At 40.4% G+C, this 23,022-nt stretch overlaps 2 protein-coding genes across 3 annotated transcripts; one reads left to right on the plus strand and one right to left on the minus strand.

The window, feature by feature from the left end:
• The first annotated feature begins 1,480 nt into the window (after positions 1-1,480).
• LOC134869444 (ceramide synthase 2-like) lies at positions 1,481-18,704 on the plus strand. 2 transcript variants are annotated; one of them, XM_063891065.1, is made up of 11 exons: positions 1,481-1,504; positions 2,771-2,947; positions 7,249-7,366; positions 9,499-9,617; positions 10,550-10,607; positions 10,772-10,822; positions 12,298-12,390; positions 12,978-13,106; positions 15,467-15,573; positions 16,270-16,426; positions 16,503-18,704. In XM_063891065.1, the coding sequence occupies exons 2-11, from the start codon at positions 2,772-2,774 to the stop codon at positions 16,695-16,697; spliced, it is 1,203 nt and encodes a 400-aa protein (XP_063747135.1). In that variant the 5' UTR covers positions 1,481-1,504; position 2,771; the 3' UTR covers positions 16,698-18,704. The 2 variants fall into 2 exon arrangements, with proteins under 2 accessions (XP_063747135.1, XP_063747134.1); XM_063891064.1 differs by lacking the exon at positions 1,481-1,504 and adding an exon at positions 1,543-1,743.
• Positions 17,703-22,745, minus strand: LOC134869443 (kelch-like protein 24). The gene is given in 4 exon segments (XM_063891063.1): positions 17,703-19,913; positions 20,655-21,063; positions 21,771-22,001; positions 22,004-22,745. Coding segments are annotated over 4 exon segments (1,686 nt in total). The 3' UTR covers positions 17,703-19,609.
• Positions 22,746-23,022: the final 277 nt, after the last annotated feature.

Here is a 23,022-nt window from a genome sequence, read left to right on the forward strand (position 1 = left end):
TATCCACTTAGGGACGATAAAGTATGCCCTGTACGCTCTATATAAAGTGCATAAAGGAAATATCTGGAACAACACCTCCTACTCCTGGACTGTATTACTGAAAACAGGTAGAAGATTATGTGACATACGGAAATATGTCTTTATTACTACACATACACACTCTCTGATGACTGGTTTGAACTCTACATGACCCCAGCAGGTCAGGACTATAGGTAACTTAATCTCTGAGTGAGAATTTGGGCAAATCTCCAAAGGTATTAAATGGCAAATATGGACGCTGATGCACACACAGGTTTAAATCCCATCATTAAACATGTCCATAGTAAGAGAAAGAGAACGAGGAGTGTGTAAGTCTACATGAACAACGCTGGGTGGAGTTTTCTTCTCTTCGTAAGCACTGGTAAAGTATGATCGGTATGAAAAGTGGTGTCATGTGAGCTTTGAAATCTTATCAGCTTTCTCACAGGACCGCTGATTGATGACTGATATTCAGAGGCAGGTCAATGGCACAGTATGGGGAAACTTCCTCTACAGTTTAAAGCAGTTTTTGTGATGGTGAAAAGTTCATTTTGGGGGGAAATACTCACAGGAAGATCCTCATTCTGTTGTAAGGGTATGTGCATACGGGTCAAATAAAAAACGGTCTAAAATAATCTGTAATTCCTCACGTTGTGAACTTTTCTGCAAAAACGTAATAAGACCGTGTGATTTCCTCCTCCGCAACCTTCCTCCCTTTCCACTACAATATAAGGAACAGCTTTGAATTGGTCCCACTCCAATATCTTTTTAGAGTTGTTTTATAATTATTTTAGAGTCAAAACATTGATATAAAAGCATTCAGGCAAATAATAGCAGCGAAAAGAGATCATATTTAATTGCACACAAATATATGAAGCGCAAAAACATAAGAAGATTAAGAGAATTTTGGAATAAAAGTAAATAGATCAAATGTAAAACAAACAGCCAAAGGAATTCAGTAAAAAAAAAAAAGAATAATACCTTTATTAAAAAGTCAAAATGTATATATTGATAATAATAATAATTTAAAAAATGAATAAAATAATATAATAATAATAATAATAATACATTTCTACAATAAAAATATTTAAAAATCATATTCAAATATATAAATAATAAAAATATATAAATATATTTAACAATAATATTTAAATCCAATAAAAAAACTTGTATTTAAAGCTTTTTTTTTGCAGAAAATAAGAGATAATTGCACAGATTCAATCAGTATCATCCCTCCATTGTCGGAGCCCTGCTGCCTGCTGTAACACACTATCATGATCACGGACTGGTACATTGTGTTTAGTCTGGGAATGAAATGATTATCACACCATGCTTATCTCATGCAGGGTGACACGGTGAGCTGACGATGGTGACAGGTTGCGTCAAAACTGGCTCCTCCTCTCCTCGTTCCCCCTCTTCCTCTTCCTCCTCTCCTCTTCCTCCCACTTCTGCTGCTGTGCTTCACTCTTCATCACAGGAGCGGACAGGTAAGCGCAATGGAGCATTTATTTACAGTTTTGGACGGAAATCAGGAAGGTTGATGTTTCTGACTGTAAAATGTGGATTTGGCTCTTAAACTCGAGGCTGTTCTGCTGGAGCGGGATGAGAGCGGCTTCCTGCTGCAAGACTTCATGGATTATTTTAACTCACGGGCGTGTTTTTAGTAAATAACCTGCTGATTGTATCTCTGTAGAGAAGGATTACTGCAGTTGTGTCGATTTAATGGTTTGTGCATGAATCAATGTGTCGCTAAGGATTTGAAACTCGAATCGATCAGCTGTTGTGTTGGATTCTAGGTCTGAGTGTTTATGCGTGTGTGTGTGTGTGTGTGTGTGTGTGTGTGTGTGTGTGTGTGTGTGTGTGTGTGTGTGTGTGTGTGTGTGTGTGTGTGTGTGTGTGTGTGTGTGTGCGCGCATGTGTGTGTGTGTGTGTGTGTGTGTGTGTGTGTGTGTGTGTGTGTGTGTGTGTGTGTGTGTGTGTGTGTGTGTGTGTGTGTTTTCGAGAGTACTTGGAGTCATTTGTGCATCAAGGCTGCAACGTTCAGGTGTTGTGAAGCCTATCATGCTGCTCTGGGGTTCCTTGTTGTTTACTCTAACCCTTCCCGGTCACAATAAGGGATAAGCACGGTGGTGTAAAGCTAAACACAATTAGTCCATTAAGCAATTAGTTGATTGGCAGCAAAAAAATGCCATATATTTTCTGCTTTAACTTCTGCAATGTGGGTCTGTCCTCAACTCAAAGGAATTCTTAGTTGACTATTCAGATGGGTAATACATTCTCAATCTTGTGTATAACTGAGACATGCTCATGGATTATTACAAATAAGTCATTTTAAAAAATGGCTTAACGACCAAATGAATCTTAATTGATCAGGTCTAACGGTTAATCGACTAATCGACCAAGAATCTTAGTGCTACTGATATGGATTGGAAGGAGGATTAGCTGCTTTTCTTAGACACATATTATTGTAAATGTAATATATTTAGGATGTGAGTGTTGGTCTGATAGGAAATTGCATAATTTAAATGAATTACTCTGCATTATAAGATGTTTTTATGCACTAATTAATCAATTAAGAGCAAGACATGGAAGAAATCCATACCAATGTGAACATGAGAGAAGCTGTTTTGCTCCCTGTGCTTTTTAAGGTCTTATCTTGAGGGTCCAGACTGCTGTTTGGATTTAATATTTATGAGGCATCAATGTTTAAACAGGTCCAGTTTTGCTTACATGAAACTCCTGTTCTCCTCAGGATGGAGGCCCTGTTTAACGAGTGGCTGTGGAAGGAGGAGTACTGGCTTCCTCCTGGCATCGGCTGGCGGGACACGGAGATGAAGGAGGGCGAGGGACGCTTCCCTCTGCCCAGGGACCTGCTCTACAGCTTGCCCCTGGCCGTCGCCTTCATCGCCCTCAGATATGTCTTCGAGAGGTGAGACACAGGACGGAGAAAATCACAGACGCAAGATCTACTTTTTCTTTGTTGTCATGCATCGTTAGCTTGGCTCAACCTGCATTAATGTTTCAATGTTTACGGTGGATGTTTGTGGTGATGTTTAAACGCACGACATGTAATTTCTCGGCGACTAGGGGTCTCTAAATCGAACATTAACAGAAGGTGGAGTTTGGAGGCGTCCTTCGCTTCAGCTACTCCTGGTTAGGGTTCCTTTAATATTTGGAACGTTTTTAATTGTTAAACTCCAATAACCCTGAACATAACAGTTTCATTTTCAGAAAATGAGTCAAACTGCAACCTTTTTTGGCAACAACAGATGTCCCAGAGGGCCTGTGAGCCAGTTTGGCACTTGTGTTTGCTTAGCTAATTGAATGCCAGTAAAAAAACAAAAGAGTAAATAAATGAAAAGACAGTTTAAATTTGTGATTCTCCGTCACAATTTGGCAGGCATAACATTGAGAGGCTAGTGCTTCCTCAGTTTATCTTTGATAATTTAAGATTCAGACTGACAGGAGGTTTTAAATGTGAGCTGAATCACCAAAAACAAATGGACCTTTGATGAAACATTGAATAAAGAGGTTTCAGTTAAAAAACAAATCCCTGATTTCTGCACAGAAAACTGGTGTTCCAAAGGGACTAGCAGCTAGGATTCCACTTAGGTTTGCTCAACTAGTTTCTCTGATAACTTTAGATCCCAATGTTCAGGAGATTTTTCCTACGAGCTGGATTATCTGCAGAGTTGTCCTCCTCTACAAAAGAAATGGACTGGTTATTAAAAACCATAACAACACCGAATACCGGAATTTAAATCGGTGTTTTTCCAGTTGAGCCTGGTCAGCGCTAACGTTTGCTACGCTTTTTTCTCTAACATCCTGACGTCCTATGACTGAAACCCATCATCTGTTCAAAATATATACTTGAAAACAACCTTATCTAATCTGTGTTGTTAAGATTTAAATTGGATAAAAAGTACGTTTATGACAGATTCTCAAAGGGGGAGGCCATTAAAGGAAGGAACATCAAACAAAATGACAGATTTCTCTAGTTTGAATATAGTGTTGGAAACATTTACACAACATTTGATTGCGTGCATGTTATAAATGATGTGTTTAAAGGATGAATAATTCATCAAACGAGTAGGGGAAACAGTTCATCCCAACGGGAGCCCCTCTGGAGTCTGTCCCCTTGGTGAAAGCACATGTTTAAACACATTGTGTGTGTCTTATTTCATCCTGGCACTGGATCCTGCTGGTTTTCTGCCTGCTAAGCTGCCTTTGTAGCTCAGCATAATGGCTCCTTTACCCTTTATTGGAGCTCCAGTAGATATATCAGACCTGCAGTGGGAGGCAGGCATCCTGAGTGGACAGTTTTAGCTGCTGACTGTGTGAAAACCCTTCCTCCTCCCACAGGGACCGGGCTCGGCTTTATAAGATGGGATGTGTGCGATAGAGGAAGAGAAAGGGAAATAACTGTGAAGATGGCGGGCTTTACTAACTCTGAAAGGCTACTGATGCTATGAAGATTCAACCTTTATAGTGGCGCAGGAATGAGTTCTAAACCTCGTATATAAGTTAGACTTGTGTCTTGTTTAGTTCCCCCGTCTGGAAGTCAATGGTATTTTGAATGTGTTTTTATTTGTTAGCCTGAAAAAAGGTCTTTGGTTAACACAAGCTTTTTTTTACGACATAAAACTCATCAGCAAATTCCTTTATAGCCCAACATTAGCCTCCTTTAGCTTAGCGATGGAGACCTGAAGTCATGTGACCGTGCTGTAGTTCCTTTATAGCCCAACATTAGCCTCCTTTAGCTTAGCGATGGAGACGTGAAGTCATGTGACCGTGCTGTAGTTCCTTTATAGCCCAACATTAGCCTCCTTTAGCTTAGCGGTGGTGACGTGAAGTCATGTGACCGTGCTGTAGTTCCTTTATAGCCCAACATTAGCCTCCTTTAGCTTAGCGGTGGTGACCTGAAGTCATGTGACCGTGCTGTAGTTCCTTTATAGCCCAACATTAGCCTCCTTTAGCTTAGCGGCGGTGACCTGAAGTCATGTGATCGTGCTGTAGTTCCTTTATAGCCTGTTAGCTTTTTACTTCAGGATATAGCATTAGCTCTGTGGAGGCTAAGCCAACGCTTTAAGCCACAAAGGCGCGACTTTTGTGTTCTTTATGCATACTTGAGCTTGTCAGATGAATGCGAACTTGACTCTGCCGAATACTCAGTCCATTTATTTTCAACTTTTTGTTGTCCACTAAACTTGTATCAGCTTTCCATCAACGTACACAAATCCAATCTTTACCTCAGGGTGTGTCTGTGGTCTAAAGCTGTTCCGGTAGAACATGAGCAAACATTCGTTCCTACAATATATCATGAGCGCTAAGTGGCTCCTACATGGTGTTTATATGTGGAGGTTATCCTGATGAACAAAACCTGTAACGTTTGTGAACCTCAGATCTGGTTTTGTGCAATAATCCTTTTTGTCAAGGGAGACTTGTGATGCTTACTTCTGGGTCCGCCTACAAAAATACGTATGAAACAACCACTGGGTGTTCACCAGGAGGAAAGCCATTTGGGGAAACTTGAATGTTAATCCCCAGTTTTGCTTATTATGAGAATCCTACAGAAGCGTCCAGAGACGACTGAGTAAATGTCAAAACACCCCTGTGTATCTATGAGGTATTTACAACTCCTGGAAAAAAACAAGTTGTCACTACATGCATGCACTATCAAGGTCAGTATTTTAGGTAGTATCACCCAGCTAATGGACATTATTACCTGTGAAACAGAGAGCCAGCTGCTGTATTTCTTAACCGAAGTGAGTCTTGTGGCAGTTAGTAAATGCTTAACAACAAGAAAAAACCTGCCTGTGCACTTAACTAGTTCTGCTGGTAGTTGAACAAGAACTGAACGATGGAGACGTGTGATAAACGATCAGTTAGATAACATTAGCACACCTCCTCTTATCAGCCGCTCTGTCATCTGACCTAAAGTTCATTTAACTGCACCAACTTGCTTTGGCACAAGCGGTGTAAGAGAAGCGCCATTTAAAGCGTTGTTTGTACCATCTTTGGGTGTGTGTGTGTGTGTGTGTGTGTGTGTGTGTGTGTGTGTGTGTGTGTGTGTGTGTGTGTGTGTGTGTGTGTGTGTGTGTGTGTGTGTGTGTGTGTGTGTGTGTGTGTGTGTGTGTGTGTGTGTGTGTGTGTGTGTGTGTGTGTGTGTGTGTGTGTAACCAAAGACAATGTTTGCCTCTGTGTAGAGCTTCTCCTTCCCCTCTGATCTCCCTTTGCCCACTTCATGTTGAGTATCTCTGAGATACAGTTACATACATGTGATTATGCACACACACACACACACACACACACACACACACACACACACACACACACACACACACACACACATACACACACAGTCAGTCCCTCAACACACGAAACAGTTGCGTCCCGGGATTCATTGAAATATGTATCAGGAGCTTTTGGGACTCACATTGTCCTCTCTCTCTCTCTCCCTCTTCCTCTCTCTCTCTACACACACATACACACACACACACACACACACATACACACACACACACACACACGCAGATCAAGTGTCTCTTGATGCCGTATCAGCTAATAACAAAGGCTGCTGGCCAAATGTCACAGCGGCTCTACAGTCTGTCAGCAGCAGTAATGAGCCGTCTTTTGACTCTGCTCTGAACTCTGCATCACATCGGACAGCTGTTCGAGTCGTCCTGAGAACTGTGCCGAATAATATTTACAGTAGATGTGTGTATTGCAATTTTAGAGAAATGTCTTATTTGTTTAGAACTTTTCTCTCTTAAAAAACTACTTGAATACAATTTATTTATCCTGTTGGTGTTCTCCCGCCTTTTTTGATGGTGTGATTAGTGTGATCTGGTTCTCATTGGTCCTGAATCCACCTGACCTCCTGTACTTCATCCCCTCATTAGTCCAGCCTGTATTTAAATCCTGCTTTTTGTTCTGTCTTGTTTGGACACTATTTGTCTGTTTAACCATCCCTTTCCCTTCCTGGATTACCACTGATTCCCTCTGCTCGGTTTTCAGTTTTTAAATTCTGAGATAACACCAGTCTGAAACAATCCTAAGTATTCACCAGCGAAGTCTTTATCCAAAAGTCTAATGCACATAATATAAGTGCGGCCTTATCTTTACGTGGAGCTGTGCGGGAAAACCCATTTGTAATTATACTCCAGTTTGTTGTTCTGTAAAGGTTGAAGTTTATACGGAAGGAATATGTTCTCTCTCCTCTCCTCTCAGGCTCTTCGCTGACCCGTTGAGCAGACTCTTCGGTGTGAAGGACCAGGTTCGGCTTCCAGTCGCTCCGATCCCGAAGCTGGAGACCTTCTACACACAGACCAGCCGACAACCTTCACACGTTAGTATTAATGCTCTACCTTCACCTTGTTTTGGACTGGAAACCCCTACCGATAACTACAACATTCCTATACTTGATCCCTCCTACCTTTTTAAGTTGGGTTTGCACACTAGATTCTCTTAAAAAATATCTATTTGGGAAGGTTGCATTTATTTCTCTGCGTGTTTTTGGCCAGAGTTTTGCTCTCAGTCTGACCTGTCTTTGTTGAGAGGACAGGTTTTAACTCGGGGCTAAAAAGGGGATACTGATCATTGTGTTTTTAAGGTTTTAAAATAAACTATAATCCATATTTGTATTTACAACAAAATATATATATATATTGTATTTCCTTCAAAGATATAATCTAATTTAATGTTTCCCTTGTTGATTTAACACACATTAAGCATAATGTACTCATATTCCCTGGTTTTCTGGGTAAAGTAACCTCTTTAAATGTGCATTTGGCACGAATCACCTCAAATATAGCCCTAATTTATGGGGAAAAGAGTCATATTTCAATGTCTTTAACTGTTTTTGAACCAGATTCATTAACGAGACACTGACGGACAACAGCGGGTTATATATTAACTGTTTGTCCAAGATTATGTCCCCTCAGAGACGCTGTATGACCCTGCAGAGAGGATGCAAAGCCTCACTGTCATGATGCTTGGTAAAGTCGGAAACATTAGAGGATAATGTGTGAGGAAGTTTGCTTACATTTGCAAAGCAAAAAGTGGAAAGATAGATATGAATGTGTGAGTATTTGTGAGAGAGTGTGTTTGTATCTAAACTGATGGTTTTATTGAAATCGGTTCTGGGTTAACTCTGAACGAGGATCAGTTTGCAGAAGACTACAATCTCTTTGAGGTTCACCTAATGCTGAGTGCAGGTAGAATGATGAGTCATGATGCGCTGTGAGAAAGTGTTACTTCCTTTTAACGCCTCCATTATCAGTGAGCTGTGTGTCCTCTCTTATCCTGGTCCCCCCTGCAACAGCACTTCCTTACTGTGGGATTGCAATTGTTCCAAGCTTAGGAAAAGCCCAGCTCTAGATGGGAGTTATGGATTGATTTGCACATGTAAGGAAGAGACATGATGTGACATATCAGATGAATATGCCTCGCTCTGGTCCGTGTTTGTATGTGCGTGTTTGTGTGCCCTGACTTATTTGCAAATCGTCTATTTCCATGCGGTGTGGTCTAGCCTGATGCTGTTTTGCCATGTAAACACCAGGCCATAAGCAAAGCAGACACACCTATTTGTACAGTAAGATGAAGGCATTTGCACAACAGAGTCTTGGGATAAACCTGAAAAGAGAAGCCAAGTGGAAATAATTTAAAGCTGCATTCTCTCTCATATCCAGCAGGGGGCGACATTAAGAAGCCTGATTGTATAGAAGTCTATGAGAAAATGAACCGGGTTTTCACTTGATTTATAACCTCTGTGAACATTTTCCTGATGAGTTTATGGTCTCCATCTCTAGGTTTGAATCTTTTCAATACAGCATGATGTTCATTCAGCAAATTATGTTCCTTAATTTAGAGTGAAATAGACGATTAGGCAGCATAATAATAACAATAAACTGTATTTGTTAGGGTGTTTTTCTGTTTTGAAGCTTCAAAACCCTTACCCACAAACTAATAGGGGACATAATGGTTAAAGAGGCCCTAAATATACAGCACAGGCTATGGTTGCACTTGCAGTAAACAGGGTTTCAAATGACATCCTTTAATTCAGCTGTTGAATCCTACAAATGGGGGTGTGGAAATGCTAATAAGTGGAAAGATGTGAGTGTTAAAAGTTCAATTAATAGTTGTTCCAGCTTGCAGAAGGACTGTTTTAGCTGCACTACTCCCCTACCCCATTTATGTAAAGTGTCAGGATGCATAAAGAGAAAGCAGGGAGCAATCTTGTTAGAGGCTTGTCAGTTCCGGTGTTATGATTGGATTCAGCACATTCATCACGGTGGGATCCCTCCTTTTCGACAGGTATGATACGCGGAGGTTTGAACTGCATTTTCCTGTAATGAAATAGTAACACAGCTGTCAGCGTGGAGCTCAGGATGGTCATATTTCACATGTGACATGTATCATAACTTGGAGAACGAGGACAGCACGCAGCATTTATGCATTTGTATTTCTGTGTGTATGCAGAGCGATGTGGTGGGCCTGGGGAAGCAGTGTGACCTCTCCCAGAGAAAGATCCAGACCTGGTTCAGGCACAGGAGGAACCAGGACCGACCCAGCAGGACCAAGAAGTTCTGGGAGGCCACGTGAGATCTTTTATTCCCATTAACACTCATACTTTTACATATTCTATCCTGAGGTCTCTTCACCTAAGTATGTGGCACCTCTCATGTTCTTATATCAAACTACTTGTTTAAAAATAGAATTACTACCTTCGCAGGAACAAATTACAGCCAGGTTTCAAGTCCAAGCCATACATTTATTTTTCCAAATGAGAATTACATCTGTAAACTTCACAAGCAAGTCTCAAGTTTTACTCTTCAAGTCCGAAGTTACTGTGATGAAAAGTCAAATCCCAGAGTCTTTGCTAAAAGTCGGAGATTCACAAGACAAGTCGCTTGAAATTCTACCAATTTAAGATAAGATACACTTCATTGATCCCAAAATGGGATTCTTTTTTAGTTAGCGCAGCATAAAAAAAACAAGGCATAGCTCCTAATTATAAATGAAAAGAGTAGAAATGAACAATTCTACAATAGAAAGATCTCAAAATAGAAATAAACCGGCATTACAGAGTAGAAAATATACAGATGACAGTGAAGATAAGATGTTTTACCCCAATCTGAAAGTAATTGCCGTCCCTACATCGATCAAAAGTCATTTTATTTTTGGACTTTTATTTTGAAAACTGCCTCTCGTCAATAACGGGTCCTCATAGGTTGCCATGTTTGCACGCATTTCACTCCAAATCATCCAATGAAAAAGAAAACATCGCTTTTTCGACATATATTGAAGATGTTACTTTTGAATTACGCGTCCCTTAATGAAGTCTCGAGGGACAAATAGTCATTATTAGTCAAGTAGGTCTAAATATTCACATGTTCCAAAAAACAGGAGCTGTAAAGAAGCAGCGAATGCCTCGGACACTTCTGCAACTTGTCCCTGATTGAACTAATTCACTGATCTAATTTGTACCTCAGCCTCTAACAAACGATGGTTTAACTGTTTGTCTGTGCAGCTGGCGTTTTCTCTTCTACCTCGGATCCTTCATTGGGGGGCTCGCCTCTTTAATTAATGTAAGTCTGCTTTAAATAATCAGCCTAATCACAGATTACAGTCATTGATACAAAGTGAGGCAACGGAAAGGTGTTGGATTTATTATTTAAGGTGAGGAGTAATATATATACCCATCCCATAATCCCACACGCTGATGATGATGATTTATTCTTTATCTTTGCAGACTTCTTGGTTCTGGGATCCCAGCGAGTGTTGGAGAGATTATCCCAAACAGGTGAGCATAAATAAGGTGACACATTGTCCCGTATATACCTTCATCTCTTAGTATTTCCATTTATTAAGCAAAAATGTGCTTGTTTCAGCCTCTTAATGCGATTATTTGGTGCTAATTTTAGTTTTATGTGATCTTTGGTTGAACAAAATACACAATTTGATCTGTTTTAAGTTGAAACCAGTGGGAAAACTATTTAAGCGACAAAAGGGTACATTTATCCCGTGTATTGCACTAAAAAGTTACGAAAGAACAATATTGAACTTTAAACAATATGTATAATATATCTAAGCCGCTTCCAGACTGTATGGAAAAAAGGAAGACATTTTTCTACAGAAAACTGCTTTTACTTTTGATATTTGAAGTTAATTTAGCTGAAAAATACATCTGTACTTCTTTTATTTTGTAATTTCACATTATTTTATTGGTCCTTTTGGCTGAAATAAGGATGTGAATACTCCTCTACCTCTGGACGTATCATTATAGAGGTTTTGAGTATAAACATTAACCTCTTAAATCTACATCCACTCATTTTTAAGCTCTTATTTTGAAAATCTGATATCTCCAGAGGCATGCTGTCAGTTTAGCCTGCAGGTCGGCAGTCCTCCATCTTCCCCTGCAACAACTATCTAAAATACAAGGTACATTATCCAATATATTACACTAAAAAGCTAAGAAAGAAAGAACAATATTGAACATTAAACAATATGTATAATATATCTAAGCCGTTACCAGACTGTGTATATAACACATCACAAAGGAGACATTTTTCTACAGAAAACTGCTTTTACTTTTGATATTTGAAGTTCATTTAGCTGAAAAATACTTCTGTACTTCTTTTATTTTGTATGTTCACATTATTGTATTGGTCCTTTAGCTGAATGAAGGATGTGAATACTCCTCCTGCCTCTGGACGTATCATTTATAGAGTCAGAGTAAAAAGCTCATAAGTCTCCATCCACTCATTTTTAAGCTCTTATTTTGAAAATCCGATATCTCCAGAAGCATGGAGTCAGTTTTGCCTGCAGGTCGGCATTCCTCCGTCTTCCCTGCGGGGTCACGGCCTCCAACCGAAAACACTTTAGAAATGTGACGCTGTATCTGTGTGTGCGTCACAGCGCCTGAAGGCAACACTGTTCATGCTTCCTCTCTGAGGTCTTGGTCTTGTGATAATTAATGCCCCCCCCCCCTCCTCAACTTCCTACTGTTGTGTTGCTGCAGGCTGTGAATGTATGAGGTGATATCATATCAAACACACTTTCTCTTTTTAAATGCAGGTGTGTGAAGTTATTATGAAACCATGTAGTTTCCTGCTGAGATGAACATAACGTATGCCTGTCAAAGGTTTCTAAAAACTGTCTGAGTGTGTTTTTCTAAGTCTACGCTAATAAGCGTGCTGATGGAAATGCTTCTGTGGCGTCCACACACTCAGTGACTGTAAATGTTGACATGTTGTTTCTCTTCCTGGGGTTGTGTAGCCCGTGGCCGACGCTCATTACTGGTATTACATCTTGGAAATGAGCTTCTATCTGTCGCTGCTTCTGTGCGTCTCTGTGGACGTCAAGAGAAAAGTGAGTCACACACACACACACACACACACACACACACACACGATTCTTCCTATCACTTTAGGCCTGAGGTTTTAAGTGTTTTTGCACAGTGTAATTCAAATGTTGGATCATCTTGCACAACTTATACTTATTATTTCTGCTACATTTCTGTCCTCTGATTTTAGACTGTGATGAATGATTTTCAAAATAAAAGACTAGTAAGAGATCCGCATACTGTTTAAGTCTCTGAAATAGCCACTGATTAAACCCAGACGTATTCCAAAACGCTCTTCACTTTTCCGTTAGACTTTGCTGCATTGTTCAGATGCTCTTTATGCAGAATTAAAACGAGTCACGCACTCAAACGTTATTCAAATCAAATTCAAAGTGCTTACAAGCAATTGGCAAAATAAGGATGTAAAATGTAGGAAAATAGGATCATCAGTTAATAAGAAAATACAGTGTGATTCATTCATTATGGTTATTAAACATTGCATGAAAGCCAGACTGAAAATGAACCAGAGGAGTTCATTTTAAATGCTGAGAGCTGAGCACACATACATCTTCCTCAGTGTGTGTTCATGTGTGTGTAAATGTGTGTGTTGCAGGACTTTAAGGAGCAGGTGATCCATCACATCGCCACCATTTTCCTCATCGGTTTCTCCTACTGTGCAAACTTTGTGAGGGTGGGCACTCTGGTGATGCTGCTGCACGACTCGTCCGACTTCATCCTCGAGGTAAAACACACAACTCATGAATTTCAATGTGTGGGAAGTTGTGTTTTAACCAGCACTTTTAATGGGAATTATGCTGGTATTCGGGTTCATGCTGGTGTTTGGGTTATCTCGTAGATGTTGTTATGTTTGTTTCTTTAAAACAAGCTTTTTAAACCATACTGTGTGTCTGTTTATACCTGTATTTACGTTCTGTCCGAATCCCCCTTCCCGAAAAAGGCCGATAGGGAGGCTGTATATTTTAAATGAGCCTGCATGTTAGATAGGATAACAAATGTAAATCGACATAGCTTGTTGAACCCTGTGATTTCTAACTTGGGCACGAATAAATACAACATTAAATGACGTCTTGATATTTTTCAGGGTATTTCAGACAACAATATTCTGGACGATTTGAAAAGCTACTGAAAAATATGTAATTATGAAATGAAGAAATGAAAGAACGGACATTTGCAGTAAAATAAGTCTTATCCTTTTTATGAGGGCATACATATAACATGTTGGCCTCCAAATTTCAGTCAAAAATGAACAAATATCTGTTGTTTTTTTTGGTTTGTAAACAACAATTAGTTCCACTCAACCAAAAATCTAAAACACTACATCCAAACCATTGCCAAATTCTAAAAGGTAACCCTTGAGTCTTCTATTAACCATTCACTTCAAATCCAACCTTTATTACTAATATTTCTGCTGCTGTAAGATCGCCTTACTTACAACATAAATCATCTTACTCCACATTTTGTTGGTTTATATACTCTACAGATACCCAATGTATGAGTACAAGGAAATAAAAGTGAGTCTTTCAGAATGCTTTCCCTTTAAGTCAGAGAGAAAGGAAGGAGGAAATATGAAACGCATCATTAAGATTTTTGTTACGAGCAACGCTTTGAAAAACCGTTCACAGGGAACTTAGATAAAGCCATTGTGTATTTATGGAGCAAGTTTCCATTTCCACACACACACACACACACACACACACACACACACACACACACACACACACACACACACACACACACACACACACACACACACACACACACACACACACACACACACACACACACACACACACACACACACACTATAAACTGAGCTGCACTTAGTAAAGCATTATGCTGGTGACACCCTCAGGGTCTGTAAAAGGTTTACCTGCAGGATTCAGAGACACAATGGCTCCTCTGTCCTTGGGTTTTATGAGGCTGATGTTGCAGGGTGTCACATTTCTCTGATGGTATCTGAGAGAATAACCACCGTCACCATCATCTCAGAGAGGAGGAAATATGTGGAGCTGGTCCCATGGCCGGGGCGTGGTCTGGCGCCTGATAGAAGTCATGAAGGGGTGACGGGGGGGGTCATATTCAGAGAGACTCCAGTAAAACTAGGCCTGTGTTTCTGAGAGGGGCGACTGTACTGGTGTGTTAGGAATTGGTAACCCTTTTATTTTAATAGTTCATCAGAGTTGGAGCCAGAAATACTTAATTTGTCCCTGGGGGGGAATTGAATATCTGTGCCTCGACAACAGAAAAAAGGAAAATATTTAAAATTAAATAATAATTATTAATATGATCATATATTATTATTATTAATATTATTATTATTATTATTATTATTAATATTAATATTAATATTAATATTAATAATAATTATTATTATTATTAATATTAATATTAATTATTATTATTAATATTAATTATTAATAATAATAATTAATATTAATAATAATAATAATTATTATTATTATTAATAATTATTATTATTATTATTAATAATAATATAAAAAGGAAATAAATTAATAATAATATAAAAAGGAAATACATTTATGATAATATATAAAGGTAATTAAATAATAATATAATAAATTAAAAAGTTAGATACATTTAAACAATTTAATTTAACAGATAGAAATAAAAATGTGCACGATATATAACAGTATTAACAACAGTAAATATGTATATTACAAGTATCAAATTGTGTATTAATATTAGTAATCGCAGTCATACTGAAAACGTTATGGCCCGTAAAGATCTACTGTGAACTTCATTGACTCTATTAATTAATTTATTGGCATAAGATTTTAAAAAACAAGTAGAACGTCTTAGTTTTAATGTCCCAAAACTTTCCTCTGATTTGAATATCTCCTTTTCAAATGAATGGCAGTAATATTTATATTGCAAATACAGTGGTTTGGGAGACTGAAACCCATTAGTCTGATGCACTGAACTCTATGTCCGCTCACTGTGAGCCTCTCCAGAAATAATAAGAGAGAAGCCTGGGTTTGAACGTAGATATTAATAATGGATCGAATCTGTAAGAGTTTGTTTGGTTTGGAGAACGAGCCGGCTCTTTCTTTCTTCCAACAGTCTGGCAAGATGTTTCACTACGCCGGCTGGTCGTGGCTCTGCGACCCCATGTTCATCGTCTTCGCTCTGGTCTTCCTGCTCACCAGGCTGGTGGTGTTTCCCTGCAGGTAAATCATCACGGTGCTCTTCAGAGATTTGCCCAGTTTGGTTCCAAATTACCCGCCTGATATTGAAGTTGCATAGAAATTGTTTCTCTTTTTGGAGATGCCAAGTTACTTCTCGAAGTGGTCATTAGGGTTTGCAAGTCTGGCATCTAAAAGTAGAGATGGTTATCATTGCTGTATTCTTAACTGGTGTTAACATATTGAGGGTTTCTTGGAAAATGTGTGATAGGTCCCTGGCCCCAATGAGGGGGCCCTATTATCCTCATTTTAAGGTTCATATTAGTATCTTGTTCCTCTACTGTCTCAGTTCAATGTTCAGAAAGCTCTTTATTGTTCTCACACTGCCTGTGCTGCAGCACCTCTTTTCACCCTCTGTCTGAAACCAGAGCCCAGTCTGCTCTGATTGGTTAGCTGGCCGGCTCTGTTGGGATTTGTCAACCACTTAAGAGATGTCCCGACCCTTAGCCTACAATGTGTTGGATAGCTAGCCAATTGAAGTATGAGTGTTACATAGTGATGTCACTATACAAACAAAGGGTGTGTGGGAGAGAAAAACCCAGGGATTTTAGCAGTTGCAGACCATTTACATGCACTAAAACCTATATAACACACTACAGGAAAGGGAAACCCCCCAACAAATAAAATAAAGCCTTAAGGAGTTGTTTCCAACACTGACTGTTTGCTGTGTGTGTTCTCCAGAGTGATCCACACCACCTTGGTGCTGTCCATGGACTTCTTCCAGCCCTTCTTCGGTTATTACTTCTTCAATGCGCTGCTCTTGGTGCTGCAGGCTCTGCACGTGTTCTGGGCGTACCTCATCCTGCGCATGATCTGGAAGTTTGCCTTCATGGGCAAGGTGAGAGGAGTGGAAATAACAGTCTTATCATCGTGTGTTTGATCCCCTGCAAACAATTTCACTCCTTACCGCACAGGTGCAGGGTGATGAGCGCAGCGACGAGGAGAGCGAGGTGGACGACGATGAAGAGGAGGATCAGGAGGAAGAGAACAGCTGGGCCCAAAGGAAGGGAACGATCAACTCCAAACTGGCGTCGCTCGCTGACAACTGCGTCCTGAACAACCTGACCAACCAGAGGAGCATCAGCAGCCGGCTGCCCAAAGCCAGATAGTGGAGATAAAGTACGAATGATTTCCCCTTAAAGTCTACTGGAGATATTATCATTTCTGACATATTGTAGATCCAACATGGTCCACTGATGATTTCACATCACGGTAGGTCTGCATCCTGCTTATTAAAACTGTTTAAATAGGTCGAAGAAGAACTGTGATTGTACATCTCACTGTGAGATGAGGAGGATCTTAACACACTGTAATATGGAGAGATATATTTGGCAGAAATGTGTCGTTTTCTGCAGATTCATAGGTTCTTTTTGTATATATCGTTGTTTTAATGCACCAAGATACAAGTTCCTCGACTTATTGTGTGGATCTTTCTTTGGTTAACAAGGAAACCTAAATGTTTCCACACAAAACCAAATAATGTGTTTTAAAAGAGCAGAATTGAACAGCAATTCGCTCCCACAGCTTTGTGCCGACGCACACGATATGTTTGATTGTATATAGAATATTAAGAATATTGATTGTAGTAAATATGTTGATAAGCCACTTTGTATATCTATTTTTTATGAACTACTTAACAGGTAATTGTTGTGTTGTTAGGTAAAGAAGAATCGCTCTTGCAGTTGTCGCTTAAGGAGGATTAAGTTATATTTTTCTGTTTTAGGATTTAATTGTGTCAGCTAAAGACGCCCTTTATGCTCTTTTGGGTTTTCCCTTTCCTGTAGTTCGTTCTACGGGTTTTAATGCATGTAAATGGTCTCTCGCACACTCACAACTAGCGCTCCAACACAGTGTACGTGCTAAACTAAGGGGCGGGGACATCTCTAAGCAGTTTGACCAATCCCAACAGAGCCGTCCAGCTAACCAATCAGAGCAGACTGGGCTCTGGTTTCAGACAGAGGGTGAAAAGAGGTGCTGCAGCACAGGCAGTATGAGAAACATAAAGAGCTTTTTGAACATTAAAGCATGGAGGCAGTAGAGGACTAATACGGCCCCTTTAAACTTCTTTCTTAGAAGAGATATGGCGCCCCCTAGTGCACAAGGAAGAGCATATCACGCCCCGTGTCTTACACAGATTCTGCCTTTAGGAAGAAATGTAATGCTCCTAGAAATACATACTGAAACTATATGTGTGTGTGTGTGTTTTAATATGTGAAGCAGCATGATTGTTTAACTAACGTTGTGTTAAGGTTTGCTCTGCTGGACTTTAGCTTTGTGCCTTGGCTGCTGTTTTCTACACTGTTTTTGTTCTGTGTGTTGGTAGGATCCACTGAGCAGGTTTTTACAATAACTGTTAAAATGTTTTGCTTTAAATGTTGGCTAGTAAAAAGTAAGCCATGAAATGTGTGCAATCAGACGGACATTAGTGACTACAGAGGTCAAATGCTTTATCAAATGTAAAGGATTCTTATACAGTTTGAAGGCGTATTTGGATACGACTGCACCAGGATTCACTACTAACAGACCATAGAGGTAATTTAATGTCTACATGTATTCAAACACAGTGAAAGAGACATATACTAACAGTATAGCACAGAGATATTGTTGAGAGATCATCATCACTCGCTGACTACCATAAACAGGTGTTACTTTTTCTTTTCACAGTAGTTGAAGCAACTCTTTTAACGGGACATATCATACAACACAAAAATCCTTTCCAGTAGCTGTTGAAGACGTTTGTGAATCTGGAGTCCATACCAACCCTCCACGTGTGACAATGCAAAGAAAACTGTTAGATCTTTTGTGAAAATGCTTTTTTAGGAGGTAAAAACTGAGCATTTTAGACAGAAAGTGAATACAGGTAAATTCAGACGGAGACATTAAGTGTTTTTAGAAACCTGAAATACCGTGATATGTCTCCTTTAAGATAATGCTGATAGAAACTGGGTTGTAATAGCACTGAGGCTCACACACGATCAAGTTGTATAACCCAAACTGTAAAATAGATATTTATAATAAACCAGGGGAAATGTGACGCTAACACTTGACTGTTCTCCCATGAGCGCACATTGACGCGTTGATTGAACGGCCCGTTGTAATAAAAGACTTCTATTAAATACGTTTGTACTGCTGTTTTACTTTAATGGCAATATATTGTGTTTATAAAACGGCTTTTTCTTATTTTATATTCCATCCAAATCATGAAACCTCTTACAATAAATACATCTGGCAAGTATTCTTCAAGAGAAATGTACATATACACGCAATTAGATCCAATTTTGCTCGTTAATGTTTCTTGAACACGAGAATGGAAGCTCTGAAGGCGCTTCTAAATTCAGTTTTATTCAAGGGTTATTTTATTTCCAAGTTTGTAGAATAACATTTAGGGTGGGACTTCTCATAAGCACCACAATACTTCATTCAGATCACTTCATTTATCTTATCTTGACCAAATAATTAGCCAATTGCAATTAGGTTTTTAATAGAGTTGTTCATAGAGTGGTGCAGTTAGCATGGTGAAAGGCTCCCTCAATAAAACACAATGTGAACTTTCCATTGGATTTCTGAATCTGGCATAGAATAATCTTTTGGGCAAAGTTATTTTTTGAGGCATACATGAAATCTCAAGGAGTAAAAAGCTTACGTTGGGCTATAGGAACTGAATGACAGTCACATGTCTTCACGTCACCACCGCTAAGCTAAAGGTGGCTAGTATTTGGAGTTATACTTCAGTTGTCTCGTTAAGCCATCTTTTAGCAACTGCTGTTTTTAAAGATGTATATAAGCTTCAGTCATTCTCCAGTTTACTGACTTAAAATCTTTCCGGCGTTGTTAACCAAAGATCTTTTTTCAGGCGTACCAAAAGGACGTTCAAAAATAAAGTTGACTTTAAGACAAGGGGACCAGCAGAGGTTAAATGCTGACTCCTCCTGTGTGTAAGGACTCATTCCTGCAGCTCTTTAATGTAGTTTTGATTCCATTTCTATTAATTGTGCAGCCCTTAAAAAGGTCAGTGGTTGCATCACGTGACCATCCTCATGGTGACGCACCCCCTGAGGGGCACCGGGCAGGGGATGGCGTCGTCCACCTGGAGGCAGGTGTCTATGTACGGGTCCATCAGCACCATGTTGGGGAATGCTTTGTTGCTCTTCCTCTCGCTCAGCAGGTAGATCTGCCCGCTGACGGTGGTGCAGCCGCAGAAGAACTTCCTGTCCAGACACTCCTCGTCCTGCACCGTCCACTCGTCCGTCTCCACGTCAAAACGCAGCGCCTGGCCTCCAAACAGGTATAGGGCGCCGTTGAGCTCCGTGGCCACCAGGTCATATCTGTGGAAGAGTCAGAATGAATCAAGTTAGGCTGAAGGGAGAAGCTATTCTGAAACCAAATACTAATTAAGAAATACTAGTTTGGAATTGTAAGACTTTTTAAATGCCCCTTTAAATTTAGAATTTTATCCAAAAACACATCAACGACTTAAAGGCATGAGGAGGATTTTTCTCATTGGTTTGTTGGAATGTAAAACATGTGTTTGGTGCAGTAAAATGAGAGTGTAACCTTACAGGAATAGATATAATATATGAGTTTTTTTGGTTCACCTATCCAGATCTGCATGAAACTACTGCAATATTTGGATTATTTTTTAAACCATTTGGTTAGTAATTATACACTTCCAATAGTTTGAGATTTCAAAAAGCAGTGTGAGAAAAACAGGATCTATAAAATCCCGCTTTAGTATTTGTGAGACTTTTAAGATAAGGTCAAACAAACTTGAAGGAGGAAACATTTAGGTGTCAGAGCAGTGACAGCAGGAAAAGTGAAAGACAAGGATAATAGGATCAAGAATGTGAGTCACAGTATGAGTAAAAATAACAAAAATAGGGAGAGGAGTTACTGAGTGGTGTCTTTGTGTAAGTGTGAGGCTAAAGAAGGTTCAGACAGTACTCATTAGTATAGATTTATTGACATGTGACATATTTTTCAGATTAGTTCAATTCCTTTTCAGACTTTTAAGATCCCAGAAAAGTTCAGAAAGCAAAGCTGAAGAGAAATAAAAAAGGTTCACCCACCTTGGAAATGGAGAGTATGACACCACGTCCCACTGGTCCTCCTTCACCCTGTACCTCTGAACCCCCGCGTACACCTCCCCGTTTTCATCCAGGCCGCAAGCCACGTAGATGCAGGAGTCCATAGCAGCAGAGGCGGCTCTCTCCACGGCCCTCACCATGGGGCTGACCTCCTCCCACTCCTCTGACCCCAGCACCAGCCTCTCCACATCCCCCAGCAGGCCCTCATCCGTGCTGCCCCCCAGGACGTACAGCACCGAGTCCAGCCCCGCGGAGCTGTGGCTGTGCCGGGACTTCTGCAGGGCGGGCCCCTCCACCCAGCGCTGGCTCCCACAGTCAAACATCCGGACCCAGTCCACGCTGAACCACAGAACGTCCCGGAAGTAGCCACCTGTCACCACCACGTTGTCTCCTGCATGGGGAAAGAGTCAGGAGAAATTAAGGGATGTGATGTTAGAAAATAAATGTCTGATAAGAAGAACTTGGGTTAGGTAATTTAACCTCTTGATGATGTAAAAGATATCATTAAAACATAACGAGACTTTTCTTTTTAATTAAATCAAATGTGGTTTTTTTTTATGTTTAAAAAAGTTCCATTTGATGCGTCAGAAGCCCCGCCCACTTCCTGTTTGTTATTGTAACGTGGTCGTCTGATTGGCTGATTTCCCTGTTCGTCACATTCATCTCTTTTTTTCCCTCTTTTCGTTATTCCAGAAAGTTCCGCAGGTACTGTTCTGTAACCTGATTGGCCGCTGCTGAACGACTGAGAGTTGGCTTGCTATCAAAACTGACCAATGAGGAGACGGCCTTGTATTTGACCAATGGGAGAAGGGCTCACTCTGATTGAAGATTTAAAGGTTAATAAAGTAAGGAAGCAATAGCCTATATCAAATAAGCACATGCTCACACATTAATGCCATTTAGAGATCATTAGCATTAGCTTAGCCTCACAAGGCTGATTATTATGGTATGTAACTAAGCCAACAGCACAGGACATTTGGCATTTAACATAAGAACAAAGACAGAAAATGGAAATACATTTACACACTCCTCATAAGGAATACATTCACATTCAGCCCCCCACCCATCATCAGTTTCATGAGCACATCCAAACATTACCTACTGCAGCTACCGAGTACTGTGTGAGGTTCTTCCTCTGCAGGGGGGGGCAGCTCTGCCATCGACCACTGAGCGGATGGAACTGGTAGAGCGGCTGCTGCTCCGTATCATGGGGTCCACCCAGGACAAAAAGGGTCTCTCTGGCCCTGGCCCTCGTCATCGACCTACCCATGGACCAGGACTCTGGGAAATGTTCGTTCAGCATGCAGATGAGTTTGGCTCTTGGGTCGTTGCTCTCATTTTCACTAACAGTTGAGTGATGAACGGTAAAGAGAGCGACTCCGGCCTCACTAACTGAATCAGCTCTAAGAAATGTTCCTCTCTTTTGGGGTCAAATGACACCCAGCGTAGGGTGGCCTCCAGGGCCGCATCGTCTTTATGGATCGCAAGGTCATCGCAGGCAATAAGGTCTGCTAAGGACTCCTTAGACAGAGACAGGAAGTCCTCTTCTGAGGCGATAGCTGAGAAGTGTGTGAGCGCCACGTGTCGGGCTGCATTGTAGAGCTGAGTGCAGCCCAGGCTCCAGGCGTACGCCATCATCCCCAGACAGTTACTGAGGTGCAGCTCCCGCTCCAGGAACTTGCAGCACAGCAGCCTGGCTCGCTCCAGTTGTAAAAAGTCTGCCGTCTCAAGGATCCCCAGAACATTTTCCCTGTCCAAAACTAGTTTGGAAGTCTTGCTGTAGTCCATTAAAACCCTGAAATGCTTCACACTCACACATTTAATCTCTATTCTCCTTTTGCTGCTCTCTAGGCCGCAGCCGAAGAACAGAGCCCTGAAGTAAGGACTCTGGAGGGCGAGTCTTTGACGGTTCACGTAGAAGCTCTCTCCTTCAACCTGCAGAACTGCATCGGGGATCACTTCAGGCACAGAGATAGTCACGTGTAGAACAGATTCGTCCTCCTTGAGTTTGTCTATCTGTTCAGAGCGAACTGTGAATTTAGGTTTGAGCTCAGGCTCAGCTCTGCAGGCCATGTCAGAGCCACACCAAAGGTCTTCTGCACAGACCCTCGCTATAGTTTACAACACACCAACTGGTGGTATTAATAGATCTCCCCCCCTGACTGACTGCTGGCAAAATGCAACAGGGAAAAGGAGGTCAGTTTGAAAAACACATGATGTCTAGTGAAAATGTATGCAGTATTTTCTTATATTGTGTATTATTTAGATGCTCTAATCATTTATGTCTTTTCTACTGTGAATTTGTAAAAATCTTCTCTTAATATTTATTTTTAATCGTATTATTTTTGCA

Source organism: Eleginops maclovinus, chromosome 9 (assembly GCF_036324505.1).
Source record: "Eleginops maclovinus isolate JMC-PN-2008 ecotype Puerto Natales chromosome 9, JC_Emac_rtc_rv5, whole genome shotgun sequence".
Lineage (NCBI taxonomy): Eukaryota > Metazoa > Chordata > Actinopteri > Perciformes > Eleginopidae > Eleginops > Eleginops maclovinus.